This window comes from Necator americanus, chromosome III, assembly GCF_031761385.1.
Source record: "Necator americanus strain Aroian chromosome III, whole genome shotgun sequence".
NCBI classification, from domain to species: domain Eukaryota; kingdom Metazoa; phylum Nematoda; class Chromadorea; order Rhabditida; family Ancylostomatidae; genus Necator; species Necator americanus.
The window spans coordinates 260903-276835 of record NC_087373.1 but is presented as its reverse complement, the minus strand read 5'-3'; the positions used below and the strand labels follow the sequence as shown (position 1 = coordinate 276835).

The 15933-nt window shown below is 56.0% G+C and overlaps 7 protein-coding genes across 7 annotated transcripts; 2 read left to right on the top strand and 5 right to left on the bottom strand.

The window, feature by feature from the left end:
• Positions 1 to 1783: 1783 nt before the first annotated feature.
• On the bottom strand, positions 1784 to 2056 carry RB195_008159 (uncharacterized protein; the record flags this gene model as incomplete). The annotated part of the gene is made up of 1 exon (XM_064194543.1): positions 1784 to 2056. One exon carries the CDS (start codon positions 2054 to 2056, stop codon positions 1784 to 1786), a length of 273 nt encoding a protein of 90 aa, XP_064045688.1.
• Positions 2057 to 2126: 70 nt separating this feature from the next.
• On the bottom strand, positions 2127 to 2510 carry RB195_008158 (uncharacterized protein; the record flags this gene model as incomplete). The annotated part of the gene is made up of 1 exon (XM_064194542.1): positions 2127 to 2510. The coding sequence occupies one exon, from the start codon at positions 2508 to 2510 to the stop codon at positions 2127 to 2129; it is 384 nt and encodes a 127-aa protein (XP_064045687.1).
• A 202-nt stretch (positions 2511 to 2712) lies between these two features.
• On the bottom strand, positions 2713 to 3720 carry RB195_008157 (uncharacterized protein; the record flags this gene model as incomplete). The annotated part of the gene is made up of 1 exon (XM_064194541.1): positions 2713 to 3720. One exon carries the CDS (start codon positions 3718 to 3720, stop codon positions 2713 to 2715), a length of 1008 nt encoding a protein of 335 aa, XP_064045686.1.
• A 35-nt stretch (positions 3721 to 3755) lies between these two features.
• RB195_008156 (uncharacterized protein) lies at positions 3756 to 4211 on the bottom strand (the record flags this gene model as incomplete). Its single annotated transcript, XM_064194540.1, has 1 exon — positions 3756 to 4211. One exon carries the CDS (start codon positions 4209 to 4211, stop codon positions 3756 to 3758), a length of 456 nt encoding a protein of 151 aa, XP_064045685.1.
• A 370-nt stretch (positions 4212 to 4581) lies between these two features.
• RB195_008155 (uncharacterized protein) lies at positions 4582 to 11409 on the bottom strand (the record flags this gene model as incomplete). Its single annotated transcript, XM_064194539.1, has 2 exons — positions 4582 to 6992; positions 11385 to 11409. 2 exons carry the CDS (start codon positions 11407 to 11409, stop codon positions 4582 to 4584), a joined length of 2436 nt encoding a protein of 811 aa, XP_064045684.1.
• Positions 11410 to 13186: 1777 nt separating this feature from the next.
• RB195_008154 (uncharacterized protein) lies at positions 13187 to 13579 on the top strand (the record flags this gene model as incomplete). The annotated part of the gene is made up of 1 exon (XM_064194538.1): positions 13187 to 13579. The coding sequence occupies one exon, from the start codon at positions 13187 to 13189 to the stop codon at positions 13577 to 13579; it is 393 nt and encodes a 130-aa protein (XP_064045683.1).
• A 625-nt stretch (positions 13580 to 14204) lies between these two features.
• RB195_008153 (uncharacterized protein) lies at positions 14205 to 15479 on the top strand (the record flags this gene model as incomplete). The annotated part of the gene is made up of 1 exon (XM_064194537.1): positions 14205 to 15479. The coding sequence occupies one exon, from the start codon at positions 14205 to 14207 to the stop codon at positions 15477 to 15479; it is 1275 nt and encodes a 424-aa protein (XP_064045682.1).
• Between the last annotated feature and the right edge of the window lie 454 nt (positions 15480 to 15933).

Below are 15933 nucleotides of genomic sequence, written 5' to 3'. Positions count from 1 at the left end.
GATTGTGCGGTATGGGGTAACTGGAGGGTGTTGCATGTGCGGCGTGTGGTTTGGATGGAGTGTTGCATGTGCGGCGTGTGGTTTGGATGGAGTGTGGTATGTGCGGTATGGGGTAACTGGAGGGTGTTGCATGTGCGGCGTGTGGTATTGATGGAGTGTTGCATGTGAGGCGTGTGGTTTGGATGGAGTGTGGCATGTGCGGCGTGAATGTGCGGTATGGGGTAACTGGAGGGTGTTGCATGTGCGGCGTGTGGTATTGATGGAGTGTTGCATGTGAGGCGTGTGGTTTGGATGGAGTGTGGTATGTGCGGTGTGAATGTGCGGTATGGGGTAACTGGAGGGTGTTGCATGTGCGGCGTGTGGTTTGGATGGAGTGTGGTATGTGCGGCGTGTGGGTTTGGATGGTAATGGTGGTGTTGCATGTGCGGCGTGTGGTATTTGGATGGAGGGTGTTGCATGTGCGGCGTGTGGTTTGGATGGAGTGTTGTATGTGAGGCGTGTGGTGTGTGAATGTGCGGTGTGGGGTAACTGGAGGGTGTTGCATGTGCGGCGTGTGGTATTGGTTGGAGTGTTGCTTGTGGGGCGTGTGGTTTGGATGGTGTGGTTTGGATGGGAGGTGTTGCATGTGGGCGTGTGGTATGGATGGAGTGTGGTATGTGCGGTGTGTGGTGGTAACTGGAGGGTGTTGCATGTGCGGGTGTGGTTTGGATGGATGTTGCGGCGTGTGGTTTGGATGGAGTGTGGTATGTGCGGTATGGGGTAACTGGAGGGTGTTGCATGTGCGGCGTGTGGTTTGGATGGAGTGTGGTATGTGCGGCGTGAATGTGCGGTATGGGGTAACTGGAGGGTGTTGCATGTGAGGCGTGTGGTTTGGATGGAGTGTGGTATGTGCGGCGTGAATGTGTGGTATGGGGTAACTGGAGGGTGTTGCATGTGAGGCGTGTGGTTTGGATGGAGTGTGGTATGTGCTGCGTGAATGTGCGGTATGTGGTAACTGGAGGGTGTTGCATGTGCGGCGTGTGGTTTGGATGGAGTGTGGCATGTGCGGCGTGTGGTTTGGATGGAGTGTTGCATGTGAGGCGTGTGGTTTGGATGGAGTGTGGTATGTGCGGCGTGAATGTGCGGTATGGGGTAACTGGAGGGTGTTGCATGTGCGGCGTGTGGTTTGGATGGAGTGTTGCATGTGCGGCGTGTGGTTGATGTGTTGCATGGGGATGGAGTGAGGTATGTGCGTGTTGGCTGGAGGGTGTTGCATGTGCGGCGTGAATGTGTGGTATGGGGTAACTGGAGGGTGTTGCATGTGCGGCGTGTGGTTTGGACGGGGTGTGGCATGTGCGGCGTGAATGTGCGGTATAGGGTATGTGGAGGGTGTGACATGTGTGGCGTGTGGTATTGATGAAGTGTGGTATGTGCGGCGTGTATGTGTAGAGTGTGGCATGTGCGGTGGATATGTGTAGAGCGTGGCTTGTGCGGTGTGTGTTATGTGCAGTGTGTATGTGTAGAGTCCCGTGCGATGTGTCTTCTGTAAATTATCGCAGAGGCAGCTTTTGTTTTAGTGGGGAGAATACGAGGTATAATTTGTAAGCATGCTTTTATACCATAGTGATCTCTTTAATATGGTGATGGAAATTTTCGTCTTCCTTATTGAAATATTATTCCTTTCTATTATGAGTGACTTACTTGACTTAATCGACGATCTGATTTCATCGCTTGACGCGATTACCGCATCTTCGTTTTCGGCCAGGTGGCTTCTTCCAGCTTGAACCCGGCAAACTCCTCAGAACTAGTTGAACAAGGCGATCTGCCGGTCCCTTAATATATGACCAAAGAAGCGCAGACGATTTACTTTAGCCAATTTCGATGGCGGTGCAAGATGGTGATGTCTTCCACGTGTCATCCGCCAGTATACCACATCAATTTCTGCGTAGAGATCTTCATTGTAGCATACCCTAGGCCAAAAGTAGCCAAGTAACCGTCTATGCAGCTTTCGTTCCGTGCAGTCAAGCCTCTCCATAACCGTTGATGGTGCTGCCCAAGTCTCCGATCCGTACATCATAATAGGGCGAATTGCGGATAGGTAGACTCGCAGCTTGACTTCGTGGTGGGGGTCGACCACAGGCGTTTCGTCAAGGAGTTAAATGCAGAAGTGCCTTAGCGCATCTTTGCTGAACATCTCTCTCGTAGCTGCCGTTGTTCTTCAGCGTACAGCCCAGGTAACAGAACTCATCGACGAGTTCTATCGGCTGTCCGTCCACCCTGATTCCCGTTCGAGTTCTCGAAGAGATCCACATCTGTTTGCATTTATCAGGGTGTAGACGTAGTCCATAGGCTGCAGCTAGCTTCGATACAAGGTTGACAACAGAACGTGTTGAAGTTTCGTACATGTCGTCGATGGCGAAATTGAACATGAAGGGTCCTGCCACTGCCGCCTGTCTTACTCCAGTTACCACATCAAACGGTGTTGTACATCCCGCTGGTGTTCGAACTGCAGCAGTTGCTCGTTGATTCATGTCATCATGCAAGCAAACGAACTTTCCTGTTACTCCATCAACGCGGAGCGCGTTGAGAAGACGGCCTCGGTGAGGAGAGCCGAACGCGGAGCACGTTGAGAAGACGGCCTCGGTGAGGAGAGTCGAACGCGGCTCCAAAGTCCAGAAACGCTAGTTGCATTGGTTTCGAATACCGCTGCCAGATTTCGATCACTCGAGAAAATCACTTGTACATAACACGCAGAAAAGAGATTAGTCGATAATTACTAGGGTCCGTGACGGATAACATATTTTGGAGAGGAATCATGATAGCGTGTCTCCACGAGTCAGGTATCCTTTCGTCTATCCATATTGAACGGATGATCTTTGTCATCTCACGAATCCCAGACGGTGGAGGATATTTTAGCATTTCTGCGCTAATCCTGTCGTCTCCACCAGATTTTCTATTCTTCATTTTTTGAATACACACGAGAACTTCCGATTCGGTCGGTGGTTCCTCGTTAACCGCATATGTCGGTCTATGAAAGTGTTCGAGTTCAGGTGCTGACGGTGCTAGCCGGTTCAGCAAGGTCTTGAAGTGTTTCCTCCAAATTGGAAGGGTTGCTTCACCGACAGCTACTCCATTGGCAGTGTTGAGGACTGGAGAGCATCTTTTCATTTTGCCGCTGTACTGTTTTAGTAGAGCATAGGCTTTCCGCGGGTTCCTGTCCTCCCACACCTTCTCAAACTCCATCGCTCTTGACATCCACTCTTTATCGCGGTCTTGTTGCCGTTGACGACGCAGCTTCCTTCTAAGACGCTTTTCCTGGTTGAAGTCACCAGCAATGCGCGCGGCACATACAGAATTGTACGTGGATTTTGTTTCCGCAGATGCAAAGGCAAACTTCTTCCGCGGAATTAGAACCGGGCGTATTTCCCTTGCAGCGTCCTGGATGCACTTTCTGGAGGAATCCGCATTGCTAAGCTTCTTCCTGGTCCGTACTTCAACATGGATAGACACACGTTGGCGGAATTTTGTTCTGCATTCATCGTCTTTCAGACCTGCCATGTCGATTTTCGGTTGAAGAGGAACTCTTCGGTTTCTCTTGTGGAACCGTATCTTGAAGCTGAGGAGAACTGGACGGTGGTCGGAGTCGAACGCGACGTCCCAAACAGTTCTAGATTTTCGGATATCTGACTGAGGAATGTTCCTCGCCAGAACGTAGTCGAGCTGAAGCTTAAGAGTCCTCATCTTTCGCTTGCGCTGCTCTTCAGGCGTTAAAAGGGTTAACCCCTGCCACGTGAGCTGATGGCGTCGATGATTTCGCACAAGTCGAACAGACGGTCACCGTTGTCCGACGCGCGCTCCGCTGGATAATACCATTTTCCTAGCACATCGGATTGCTGTTCGAGTCCCATCTTCGCATTTGCGTCGATTCCGACAATGACCACCTGCTGGCTTGGTATTTTAGACATCAACGCATTGAGTTCATCATAGAAGGCGTCCTTACTGTTGTCCTCAGCGGTTTCCGTGGGCGCGTGGGCACTTACGATCCAGAGTTTACGTCCTCTGCGATCCCGCAGTCGTAGAAAGGCGCATCTAGACGAGATTGAGCCAAATTCCTCCACCAGGTTCTTGTAATCGTTCCTAACAGCTATCGCGCAGCCACCTACTTTGTTCTCGTCAGCATCGTCGCAGTATATGGTGTAATTTTCGATGCTGATGACGGGCCGTTCTCTCATGCGTGTTTCCTGCAGTGCAGCAAAAGGCACAGATATATCGCAGAAGTCAGGATAGAGCGGCTTGTTGGAGTTCTCTCGATAGTGTTCTGCAGTTCAGCGTGACGAAACGAATGGTTGTTGCCAAAAATTCCATGCTTCCTTCAGTCAGCTGACCTTTCAGGTTATGGGCTTCGGCGATGTGCTGGACCTCATATTTTCCACACAGTATATGTATTCCCAAAATTTTTCATCACTTTACTGAACTGATCACGTTGGTATGTGCATACTTACTAATAATACCTCATATTTTCCACACTAAACAGAGGCTGTCCTTGCGATATTGTACAGATGATTGTAAAATAGTGTGCTCTTACTAAAAATGAATAGTATTTTAATTAGGCTTAGGCTTAGGCTTAGGCTTAGGCTTAGGCTTAGGCTTAGGCTTAGGCTTAGGCTTAGGCTTAGGCTTAGGCTTAGGCTTAGGCTTAGGCTTAGGCTTAGGCTTAGGCTTAGGCTTAGGCTTAGGCTTAGGCTTAGGCTTAGGCTTAGGCTTAGGCTTAGGCTTAGGCTTAGGCTTAGGCTTAGGCTTAGGCTTAGGCTTAGGCTTAGGCTTAGGCTTAGGCTTAGGCTTAGGCTTAGGCTTAGGCTTAGGCTTAGGCTTAGGCTTAGGCTTAGGCTTAGGCTTAGGCTTAGGCTTAGGCTTAGGCTTAGGCTTAGGCTTAGGCTTAGGCTTAGGCTTAGGCTTAGGCTTAGGCTTAGGCTTAGGCTTAGGCTTAGGCTTAGGCTTAGGCTTAGGCTTAGGCTTAGGCTTAGGCTTAGGCTTAGGCTTAGGCTTAGGCTTAGGCTTAGGCTTAGGCTTAGGCTTAGGCTTAGGCTTAGGCTTAGGCTTAGGCTTAGGCTTAGGCTTAGGCTTAGGCTTAGGCTTAGGCTTAGGCTTAGGCTTAGGCTTAGGCTTAGGCTTAGGCTTAGGCTTAGGCTTAGGCTTAGGCTTAGGCTTAGGCTTAGGCTTAGGCTTAGGCTTAGGCTTAGGCTTAGGCTTAGGCTTAGGCTTAGGCTTAGGCTTAGGCTTAGGCTTAGGCTTAGGCTTAGGCTTAGGCTTAGGCTTAGGCTTAGGCTTAGGCTTAGGCTTAGGCTTAGGCTTAGGCTTAGGCTTAGGCTTAGGCTTAGGCTTAGGCTTAGGCTTAGGCTTAGGCTTAGGCTTAGGCTTAGGCTTAGGCTTAGGCTTAGGCTTAGGCTTAGGCTTAGGCTTAGGCTTAGGCTTAGGCTTAGGCTTAGGCTTAGGCTTAGGCTTAGGCTTAGGCTTAGGCTTAGGCTTAGGCTTAGGCTTAGGCTTAGGCTTAGGCTTAGGCTTAGGCTTAGGCTTAGGCTTAGGCTTAGGCTTAGGCTTAGGCTTAGGCTTAGGCTTAGGCTTAGGCTTAGGCTTAGGCTTAGGCTTAGGCTTAGGCTTAGGCTTAGGCTTAGGCTTAGGCTTAGGCTTAGGCTTAGGCTTAGGCTTAGGCTTAGGCTTAGGCTTAGGCTTAGGCTTAGGCTTAGGCTTAGGCTTAGGCTTAGGCTTAGGCTTAGGCTTAGGCTTAGGCTTAGGCTTAGGCTTAGGCTTAGGCTTAGGCTTAGGCTTAGGCTTAGGCTTAGGCTTAGGCTTAGGCTTAGGCTTAGGCTTAGGCTTAGGCTTAGGCTTAGGCTTAGGCTTAGGCTTAGGCTTAGGCTTAGGCTTAGGCTTAGGCTTAGGCTTAGGCTTAGGCTTAGGCTTAGGCTTAGGCTTAGGCTTAGGCTTAGGCTTAGGCTTAGGCTTAGGCTTAGGCTTAGGCTTAGGCTTAGGCTTAGGCTTAGGCTTAGGCTTAGGCTTAGGCTTAGGCTTAGGCTTAGGCTTAGGCTTAGGCTTAGGCTTAGGCTTAGGCTTAGGCTTAGGCTTAGGCTTAGGCTTAGGCTTAGGCTTAGGCTTAGGCTTAGGCTTAGGCTTAGGCTTAGGCTTAGGCTTAGGCTTAGGCTTAGGCTTAGGCTTAGGCTTAGGCTTAGGCTTAGGCTTAGGCTTAGGCTTAGGCTTAGGCTTAGGCTTAGGCTTAGGCTTAGGCTTAGGCTTAGGCTTAGGCTTAGGCTTAGGCTTAGGCTTAGGCTTAGGCTTAGGCTTAGGCTTAGGCTTAGGCTTAGGCTTAGGCTTAGGCTTAGGCTTAGGCTTAGGCTTAGGCTTAGGCTTAGGCTTAGGCTTAGGCTTAGGCTTAGGCTTAGGCTTAGGCTTAGGCTTAGGCTTAGGCTTAGGCTTAGGCTTAGGCTTAGGCTTAGGCTTAGGCTTAGGCTTAGGCTTAGGCTTAGGCTTAGGCTTAGGCTTAGGCTTAGGCTTAGGCTTAGGCTTAGGCTTAGGCTTAGGCTTAGGCTTAGGCTTAGGCTTAGGCTTAGGCTTAGGCTTAGGCTTAGGCTTAGGCTTAGGCTTAGGCTTAGGCTTAGGCTTAGGCTTAGGCTTAGGCTTAGGCTTAGGCTTAGGCTTAGGCTTAGGCTTAGGCTTAGGCTTAGGCTTAGGCTTAGGCTTAGGCTTAGGCTTAGGCTTAGGCTTAGGCTTAGGCTTAGGCTTAGGCTTAGGCTTAGGCTTAGGCTTAGGCTTAGGCTTAGGCTTAGGCTTAGGCTTAGGCTTAGGCTTAGGCTTAGGCTTAGGCTTAGGCTTAGGCTTAGGCTTAGGCTTAGGCTTGGGCTTAGGCTTAGGCTTAGGCTTAGGCTTAGGCTTAGGCTTAGGCTTAGGCTTAGGCTTAGGCTTAGGCTTAGGCTTAGGCTTAGGCTTAGGCTTAGGATGGACCCTAGGCCTCGCGGCCCAGGCTTAGGATTAGGCTTAGGCTTAAGATTGCGCTCAGGCTGACTCAGGCCTCAGGGCCCTGAGTCTCTGAGACCTAAACCTGAGCCTAAGCCTGGGCCTCGAGGTCTAAGCCTAAACCTAAGCCCGGGCCCTAGGGCCTAGGCCTAAGCCTAAGCCCGAGCCCTAAAACCTAAGCCTAAGCCTAGGCTTAAGCCCGGGCCCTGAGGCCTAAACCTGTGCCCGGGCCCTGAGGTCTAAGCCTATGCCTAAGCCCGGGCCCTGAGCCTAAGCCTAGGCCTAAGCCCGGGCCGAGACCTAAGCCTAAGCCTAAGCCCGGGCCCTAAGACCTAAGCCCGAGCCCTGAGGCCTAAGCCTAGGCCTAAGCCCGGGCCCTGAGGCCTAAACCTGTGCCCGGGCCTTCAGGTCTAAGCCTAAGCCGAAGGCCGTGAGGTCTGAGCCTAAGCCCGGACCCGAGCAGTGAGGCCTAGACCCTAAGTCTAAGCCTAAGCCCAGGCCTAAGCCTAAGCCTGGGCCTAGGCCTAAGCGCGGGCCCTGAGGCTTAAGCCCGGGCCCTGAGGCTTAAGCCCGGGCCCTGAGTCTAAGCCTAAGCTCGCCCTGAGGCCCAAGCCTAAGCCAGGGCCCTAAGCCCAAGCCCTGAGGCCTAAGCCTAGGCCTAAGCCCGGCCCAAGGCCTAGGCCCTAAGCCTGAGCCCGGGTCCTGAGCCTAAGCCTAAGCCCAAGCCCTGAGGCCTAAGCCTAAGTCTGGGCCTTAGCCCAAGCCCTGAGGCCCAAGCCTAAGCCTAAGCGCGGCCCTGAGGCCTAAGCCCAAGCCCAAGCCCGGGCCCTAAGGCCTAAGCCTGTGCCCGGGCCTTGAGGTCTAAGCCTAAGCCGAAGGCCGCGAGGTCTGAGCCTAAGCCCGGACCCGAGCAGTGAGGCCTAGGCCCTAAGTCTAAGCTTAAACCTAGGCCTAGGCCTAAGCGCGGGCCCTGAGGTCTAAGCCTAAGCCTAAGCCCGGGCCCTGAGGCTTAAGCCCGGGCCCTGGGCCTAAGCCTAGGCTCGGCCCTGAGGCCTAAGCCTAAGCCCGGGCCCTGAGCCCAAGCCCTGAGGCCTAAACCTATGCCCGGGCCTTGAGGTCTAAGCCTAAGCCGAAGGCCGTGAGGTCTGAGCCTAAGCCCAAGCCTAAGCCCGGGCCCTAAGCCTAGGCCTAAGCCCAAGCCCTGAGGCCTAAGCCTAAGTCTGGGCCTAAGCCCGAGCCCTGAGGCCCAAGCCTAAGCCTAAGCGCGGCCCTGAGGCCTAAGTCCAAGCCCAAGCCCGGCCCCAAGGCCTAAGCCTAAGCCTAGGTCTAAGCTCGGGCCCTGAGCCCAAGCCTAAGCCTAAGCCTAAGCCTAAGCCTAAGCCCGGGCCGAAGCCTAGGCCCTAAGCCTAAGCCCTAAGCCCTAAGCCTAAGCCTAAGCCCAAGCCTAAGCCTAAGCCCTAAGCCTAAGCCTAAGCCTAAGCCTAAGCCTAAGCCTAAGCCTAAGCCTAAGCCTAAGCCTAAGCCTAAGCCCTAAGCCTAAGCCTAAGCCCAAGCCTAAGCCTAAGCCTAAGCCTAAGCCTAAGCCCGGGCCGAAGCCTAGGCCCTAAGCCTAAGCCTAAGCCCAAGCCCTAAGCCTAAGCCCTAAGCCTAAGCCTAAGCCTAAGCCTAAGCCTAAGCCTAAGCCTAAGCCTAAGCCTAAGCCCAAGCCCTAAGCCCTAAGCCTAAGCCTAAGCCTAAGCCTAAGCCCTAAGCCTAAGCCTAAGCCTAAGCCTAAGCCTAAGCCCTAAGCCTAAGCCTAAGCCTAAGCCTAAGCCTAAGCCTAAGCCTAAGCCTAAGCCTAAGCCTAAGCCTAAGCCTAAGCCTAAGCCCCCTAAGCCTAAGCCTAAGCCTAAGCCTAAGCCTAAGCCTAAGCCTAAGCCTAAGCCTAAGCCCTAAGCCTAAGCCTAAGCCTAAGCCTAAGCCTAAGCCTAAGCCTAAGCCTAAGCCTAAGCCTAAGCCTAAGCCTAAGCCTAAGCCTAAGCCTAAGCCTAAGCCTAAGCCCTAAGCCTAAGCCTAAGCCTAACCCTAACCCTAAGCCTAAGCCTAACCCTAAGCCTAAGCCTAAGCCTAAGCCTAAGCCTAAGCCTAAGCCTAAGCCTAAGCCTAAGCCTAAGCCTAAGCCTAAGCCTAAGCCTAAGCCTAAGCCTAAGCCTAAGCCTAAGCCCTAAGCCTAAGCCTAAGCCTAAGCCCTAAGCCTAAGCCTAAGCCCTAAGCCTAAGCCTAAGCCTAAGCCTAAGCCTAAGCCTAAGCCTAAGCCCTAAGCCTAAGCCTAAGCCCAAGCCCTAAGCCTAAGCCTAAGCCTAAGCCTAAGCCTAAGCCCTAAGCCTAAGCCTAAGCCTAAGCCCGGGCCGAGGCCTAAGCCTAAGCCTAAGCCTAAGCCTAAGCCTAAGCCTAAATCTAAGCCCAAGCCCAAGCCTAAGCCTAAGCCTAAGCCTAAATCTAAGCCCAAGCCTAAGCCTAAGCCTAAGCCTAAGCCTAAGCCTAAGCCTGGGCTGCGAGGCCTAGGCCCCATCCTAAGCCTAAGCCTAAGCCTAAGCCCGGGCCGCAAGGCCTAGGCCCCATCCTAAGCCTAAGCCTAAGCCTAAGCCTAAGCCTAAGCCTAAGCCTAAGCCCAAGCCTAAGCCTAAGCCTAAGCCTAAGCCTAAGCCTAAGCCTAAGCCTAAGCCTAAGCCCTGAGCCCAAGCCTAAGCCTAAGCCTAAGCCTAAGCCTAAGCCCTAAGCCTAAGCCTAAGCCTAAGCCCGGGCCGAAGCCTAAGCCTAAGCCCGGGCCCTGAGCCTAAGCCTAAGCCCAAGCCCTGAGTCCTAAGCCTGAGCCTAACCCTAAGCGCGGCCCTGAGGCCTAAGCCTAAGCCTAAGCCCGGGCCGAGGCCTAAGCCTAGGCCTAAGCCTAAGCCTAGGCCCGGGCCCTGAGCCTAAGCCTAAGCCCGGGCCGAGGCCTAAGCATAAGTCTAACCCCGGGCCCTGAGCCTAAGCCCAAGCCCGGCCCGAGGCCTAGGCCCTAAGCCTAAGCCCTAAGCCTAAGCCCGGGCCCTGAGGCCCAAGCCTAGGCCTAAGCCCGGGCCCTGAGCCTAAGCCTAAGCCCGGGCCCTGAGCCTAAGCCTAAGCCCGGGCCCTGAGCCTAAGCCTAAGCCCGGGCCCTGAGCCTAAGCCTAAGCCCAAGCCCTGAGGCCTAAGCCTAGGCCTAAGCCCGAGCCCTGAGGCCCAAGCCTAAGCCTAAGCCCGGGCCCTGAGCCTAAGCCTAAGCCCAAGCCCTGAGGCCTAAGCCTAGGCCCGGGCCCTGAGCCTAAGCCTAAGCCCGGGCCGAGGCCTAAGCATAAGTCTAACCCCGGGCCCTGAGCCTAAGCCTAAGCCCGGGCCGAGGCCTAAGCCTAGGCCTAAGCCCGGGCCCTGAGCCTAAGCCTAAGCCCGGCCCGAGGCCTAGGCCCTAAGCCTAAGCCCGGGCCCTGAGGCCCAAGCCTAAGCCTTAGCCCGGGCCCTGAGCCCAAGCCTAAGCCCGGACCGAGGCCTAGGCCTCAGGGCCCAAACTTAGGCTTAGGCCAAACAAGCCTAAACAAGTCCATGCTGGCTGGCAGTCCACCCGGATAGCTGTGGATGAGGAGTTTGAGGGTTTTCCAAAGGAAATAGGCACAAATTTCGCGATTTTACCCAAACTGGCCAGAAAACACTCGATCTGTAGAGATGCGGGTTTGGCTAATGCAAAATAAGCCCAAGCAAGCCTGAGGTGGCTTGCTACTGATAGTCCATAGGGCAGGTTGTGGAGATGGGATTTCAGGGATTTCTGGCGGCGCACCAATCCGTCGCCGGTGGATTCCTCCCACCCTTTTTCGAGAGGAAGAGGGAGGGAGAGAAAGACACACACGCACACGCACACACACGCGCACACATACACATACACGATCATTATCATGATCATTATCATTATCATCATCATGACAATACAGAGTCAAAGTCGGTTAATAAAAATAGATATCATTCTGAACATGTCTCACGTCTTTCACTCATTGGAGAATCAACTACAATATTGAGTAAGTCAACTAATTGGTGTCAATCATAAATGACAAGACTATAAAATGACCTAAAATGAACTTCACAAAGGAAGACACGCTGGAGGATGCAAATCGAGAAAAAAGGGAAAAATGCGGAATAACCACAAACAGAGAGCAGCAACATACCTATTACTTTACGTACAAATAAGCCCATGTCGTCATGATAAACTTCTTTGTTTGTTTACAACACGACCATACGTCTCCTGAGAATGAAGCGTTTTCTTCCCTGAAGAATGTGAAATGCTGTAGTAGAAAATCTCAATTCCCAGACGTTCTATCACCGTGAGGCGCTCGGGAGGACCCCTCACGACGAACCGAACTTCTCTTGTTGGGGCCACATAGACTGTTCAGCTCGAAAGGAAAAATCATGAAATATAATAAGGGGCATATTCTGTCACGTGTGTGTGTCAAGAAATTCGAACAGCTATACTATGGTGTGCGACGGGTCCACCGACGTCGAAGTGGTGCGCCGGCGCCAGATCGCTATGGAGAGGGTGCGACGGGTCCACCGGCGTCGAGGTGGTGCGCCGGACAGCTATATTATGGAGTGCGACGGGTCCACCGGCGTCGAGGTGGTGCGCCGGCGCCAGATCGCTATGAAGAGGGTGCGACGGGTCCACCGGCGTCGAGGTGGTGCGCCGGACAGCCATATTATGGAGTGCGACGGGTCCACCGGCGTCGGATTGGTGCGCCGGACAGCTATATTATGGAGTGCGACGGGACCACCGGCGTCGAGGTGGTGCGCCGGCGCCAGATCGCTATGGAGAGGGTGCGACGGGTCCACCGGCGTCGGGGTGGTGCGCCGGCGCCAGATAACTATGGAGAGGGTGCCACGGGTCCACCGACGTCGGAGTGGTGCGCCGGACAGCTATATTATGGAGTGCGACGGGACCACCGGCGTCGAGGTGGTGGGCCGACGCCAGATCGCTATGGAGAGGGTGCGACGGGTCCACCGGCGTCGGGGTGGTGCGCCGGCGCCAGATCGCTATGGAGAGGGTGCGACGGGTCCACCGGCGTCGAGGTGGTGCGCCGGACAGCTATATTATGGAGTGCGACGGGTCCACCGGCGTCGAGGTGGTGCGCCGGCGCCAGATCGCTATGAAGAGGGTGCGACGGGTCCACCGGCGTCGAGGTGGTGCGCCGGACAGCCATATTATGGAGTGCGACGGGTCCACCGGCGTCGGATTGGTGCGCCGGACAGCTATATTATGGAGTGCGACGGGACCACCGGCGTCGAGGTGGTGCGCCGGCGCCAGATCGCTATGGAGAGGGTGCGACGGGTCCACCGGCGTCGGGGTGGTGCGCCGGCGCCAGATAACTATGGAGAGGGTGCCACGGGTCCACCGACGTCGGAGTGGTGCGCCGGACAGCTATATTATGGAGTGCGACGGGACCACCGGCGTCGAGGTGGTGGGCCGACGCCAGATCGCTATGGAGAGGGTGCGACGGGTCCACCGGCGTCGGGGTGGTGCGCCGGCGCCAGATCGCTATGGAGAGGGTGCCACGGGTCCACCGGCGTCGAGGTGGTGGGCCGACGCCAGATCGCTATGGAGAGGGTGCGACGGGTCCACCGGCGTCGGAGTGGTGCGCCGGACAGCTATATTATGGAGTGCGACGGGACCACCGGCGTCGAGGTGGTGGGCCGACGCCAGATCGCTATGGAGAGGGTGCGACGGGTCCACCGGCGTCGGGGTGGTGCGCCGGCGCCAGATCGCTATGGAGAGGGTGCGACGGGTCCACCGGCGTCGGGGTGGTGCGCCGGCGCCAGATCGCTATGGAGAGGGTGCGACGGGTCCACCGGCGTCGGGGTGGTGCGCCGGCGCCAGATCGCTATGGAGAGGGTGCGACGGGTCCACCGACGTCGGGGTGGTGCGCCGGCGCCAGATCGCTATGGAGAGGGTGCGACGGGTCCACCGGCGTCGAAGTGGTGCGCCGGCGCCAGATCGCTATGGAGAGGGTGCGACGGGTCCACCGGCGTCGAGGTGGTGCGCCGGACAGCTATATTATGGAGTGCGACGGGTCCACCGGCGTCGAGGTGGTGCGCCGGCGCTAGATCGTTATGGAGAGGGTGCGACGGGTCCACCGGCGTCGAAGTGGTGCGCCGGCGCCAGATAACTATGGAGAGGGTGCCACGGGTCCACCGGCGTCGAGGTGGTGCGCCGGACAGCTATATTATGGAGTGCGACGGGACCACCGGCGTCGAGGTGGTGGGCCGACGCCAGATCGCTATGGAGAAGGTGCGACGGGTCCACCGGCGTCGAGGTGGTGGGCCGACGCCAGATCGCTATGGAGAGGGTGCGACGGGTCCACCGGCGTCGGAGTGGTGCGCCGGACAGCTATATTATGGAGTGCGACGGGCCACCGGCGTCGAGGTGGTGGGCCGACGCCAGATCGCTATGGAGAAGGTGCGACGGGTCCACCGGCGTCGAGGTGGTGCGCCGGCGCTAGATCGTTATGGAGAGGGTGCGACGGGTCCACCGGCGTCGAAGTGGTGCGCCGGCGCCAGATAACTATGGAGAGGGTGCCACGGGTCCACCGGCGTCGAGGTGGTGGGCCGACGCCAGATCGCTATGGAGAGGGTGCGACGGGTCCACCGGCGTCGGATTGGTGCGCCGTACAGCTATATTATGGTGTGCGACGGGTCCACCGACGTCGAGGTGGTGCGCCGGCGCCAGATCGCTATGGAGAGGGTGCGACGGGTCCACCGGCGTCGAGGTGGTGCGCCGGACAGCTATATTATGGAGTGCGACGGGACCACCGGCGTCGAGGTGGTGGGCCGACGCCAGATCGCTATGGAGAGGGTGCGACGGGTCCACCGGCGTCGGATTGGTGCGCCGTACAGCTATATTATGGTGTGCGACGGGTCCACCGACGTCGAGGTGGTGCGCCGGCGCCAGATCGCTATGGAGAGGGTGCGACGGGTCCACCGGCGTCGAGGTGGTGCGCCGGCGCCAGATCGCTATGGAGAGGGTGCGACGGGTCCACCGGCGTCGGGGTGGTGCGCCGGCGCCAGATCGCTATGGAGAGGGTGCGACGGGTCCACCGGCGTCGGGGTGGTGCGCCGGCGCCAGATCGCTATGGAGAGGGTGCGACGGGTCCACCGACGTCGAAGTGGTGCGCCGGCGCCAGATCGCTATGGAGAGGGTGCGACGGGTCCACCGGCGTCGAGGTGGTGCGCCGGACAGCTATATTATGGAGTGCGACGGGACCACCGGCGTCGAGGTGGTGGGCCGACGCCAGATCGCTATGGAGAAGGTGCGACGGGTCCACCGGCGTCGAGGTGGTGGGCCGACGCCAGATCGCTATGGAGAGGGTGCGACGGGTCCACCGGCGTCGGAGTGGTGCGCCGGACAGCTATATTATGGAGTGCGACGGGACCACCGGCGTCGAGGTGGTGGGCCGACGCCAGATCGCTATGGAGAAGGTGCGACGGGTCCACCGGCGTCGAGGTGGTGCGCCGGCGCTAGATCGTTATGGAGAGGGTGCGACGGGTCCACCGGCGTCGAAGTGGTGCGCCGGCGCCAGATAACTATGGAGAGGGTGCCACGGGTCCACCGGCGTCGAGGTGGTGGGCCGACGCCAGATCGCTATGGAGAGGGTGCGACGGGTCCACCGTCGTCGGATTGGTGCGCCGTACAGCTATATTATGGTGTGCGACGGGTCCACCGACGTCGAGGTGGTGGGCCGACGCCAGATCGCTATGGAGAGGGTGCGACGGGTCCACCGGCGTCGAGGTGGTGCGCCGGACAGCTATATTATGGTGTGCGACGGGTCCACCGGCGTCGGATTGGTGCGCCGGACAGCTATATTATGGTGTGCGACGGGTCCACCGACGTCGAGGTGGTGGGCCGACGCCAGATCGCTATGGAGAGGGTGCGACGGGTCCACCGGCGTCGGGGTGGTGCGCCGGCGCCAGATCGCTATGGAGAGGGTGCGACGGGTCCACCGGCGTCGAGGTGGTGCGCCGGACAGCTATATTATGGTGTGCGACGGGTCCACCGGCGTCGGATTGGTGCGCCGGACAGCTATATTATGGAGTGCGACGGGTCCACCGGCGTCGGATTGGTGCGCCGGCGCCAGATACCCATGGAGAGGGTGCGACGGATCCACCGGCGTCGGATTGGTGCACCGACGCCAGATCGCTATGGAGAGGGTGCGACGGGTCCACCGGCGTCGAGGTGGTGCGCCGGACAGCTATATTATGGTGTGCGACGGGTCCACCGGCGTCGGATTGGTGCGCCGGACAGCTATATTATGGAGTGCGACGGGTCCACCGGCGTCGGATTGGTGCGCCGGCGCCAGATACCCATGGAGAGGGTGCGACGGATCCACCGGCGTCGGATTGGTGCACCGACGCCAGAGAGGAAAGTCAGACAGATAGTGAACTTAACGAAGTTTTATGAAAGTTGAACATAAATCAACAGACATGAGCTCAGTTTTCGACTGCAAAAATTAACCTATTGTTCAAGAAAGTCACATAATCAAATTCATATATATTCATATCACAAAGAATTCCAATTATTTCATCTTTAAAATATGTAAATATTCAACGGAGAACAGAACCTTTCGCATCATTGAAGTATGAGATATTTCATTGACAATAGAATGTTACAACATCACACAATGCCTTTTCATTGGAAGATGAAAATGACAAAGTAATAAATAGATGAAAATCCACTTTTACTTCAAAAGCGTAAAAACTGAAAAATGAACTGACCTCAATTGCAGAAAAAAAAAAGAAGTTAAAATAGTAGATGAGTAGGCCGTAGAATCTGTTTTACAGCGCAGCGACTTTTAACGGTGTGAATTCGAGCAGGCAGTTTTGTTTGATTGTACTCCTGAGGAATAATTGACAAGAACACAT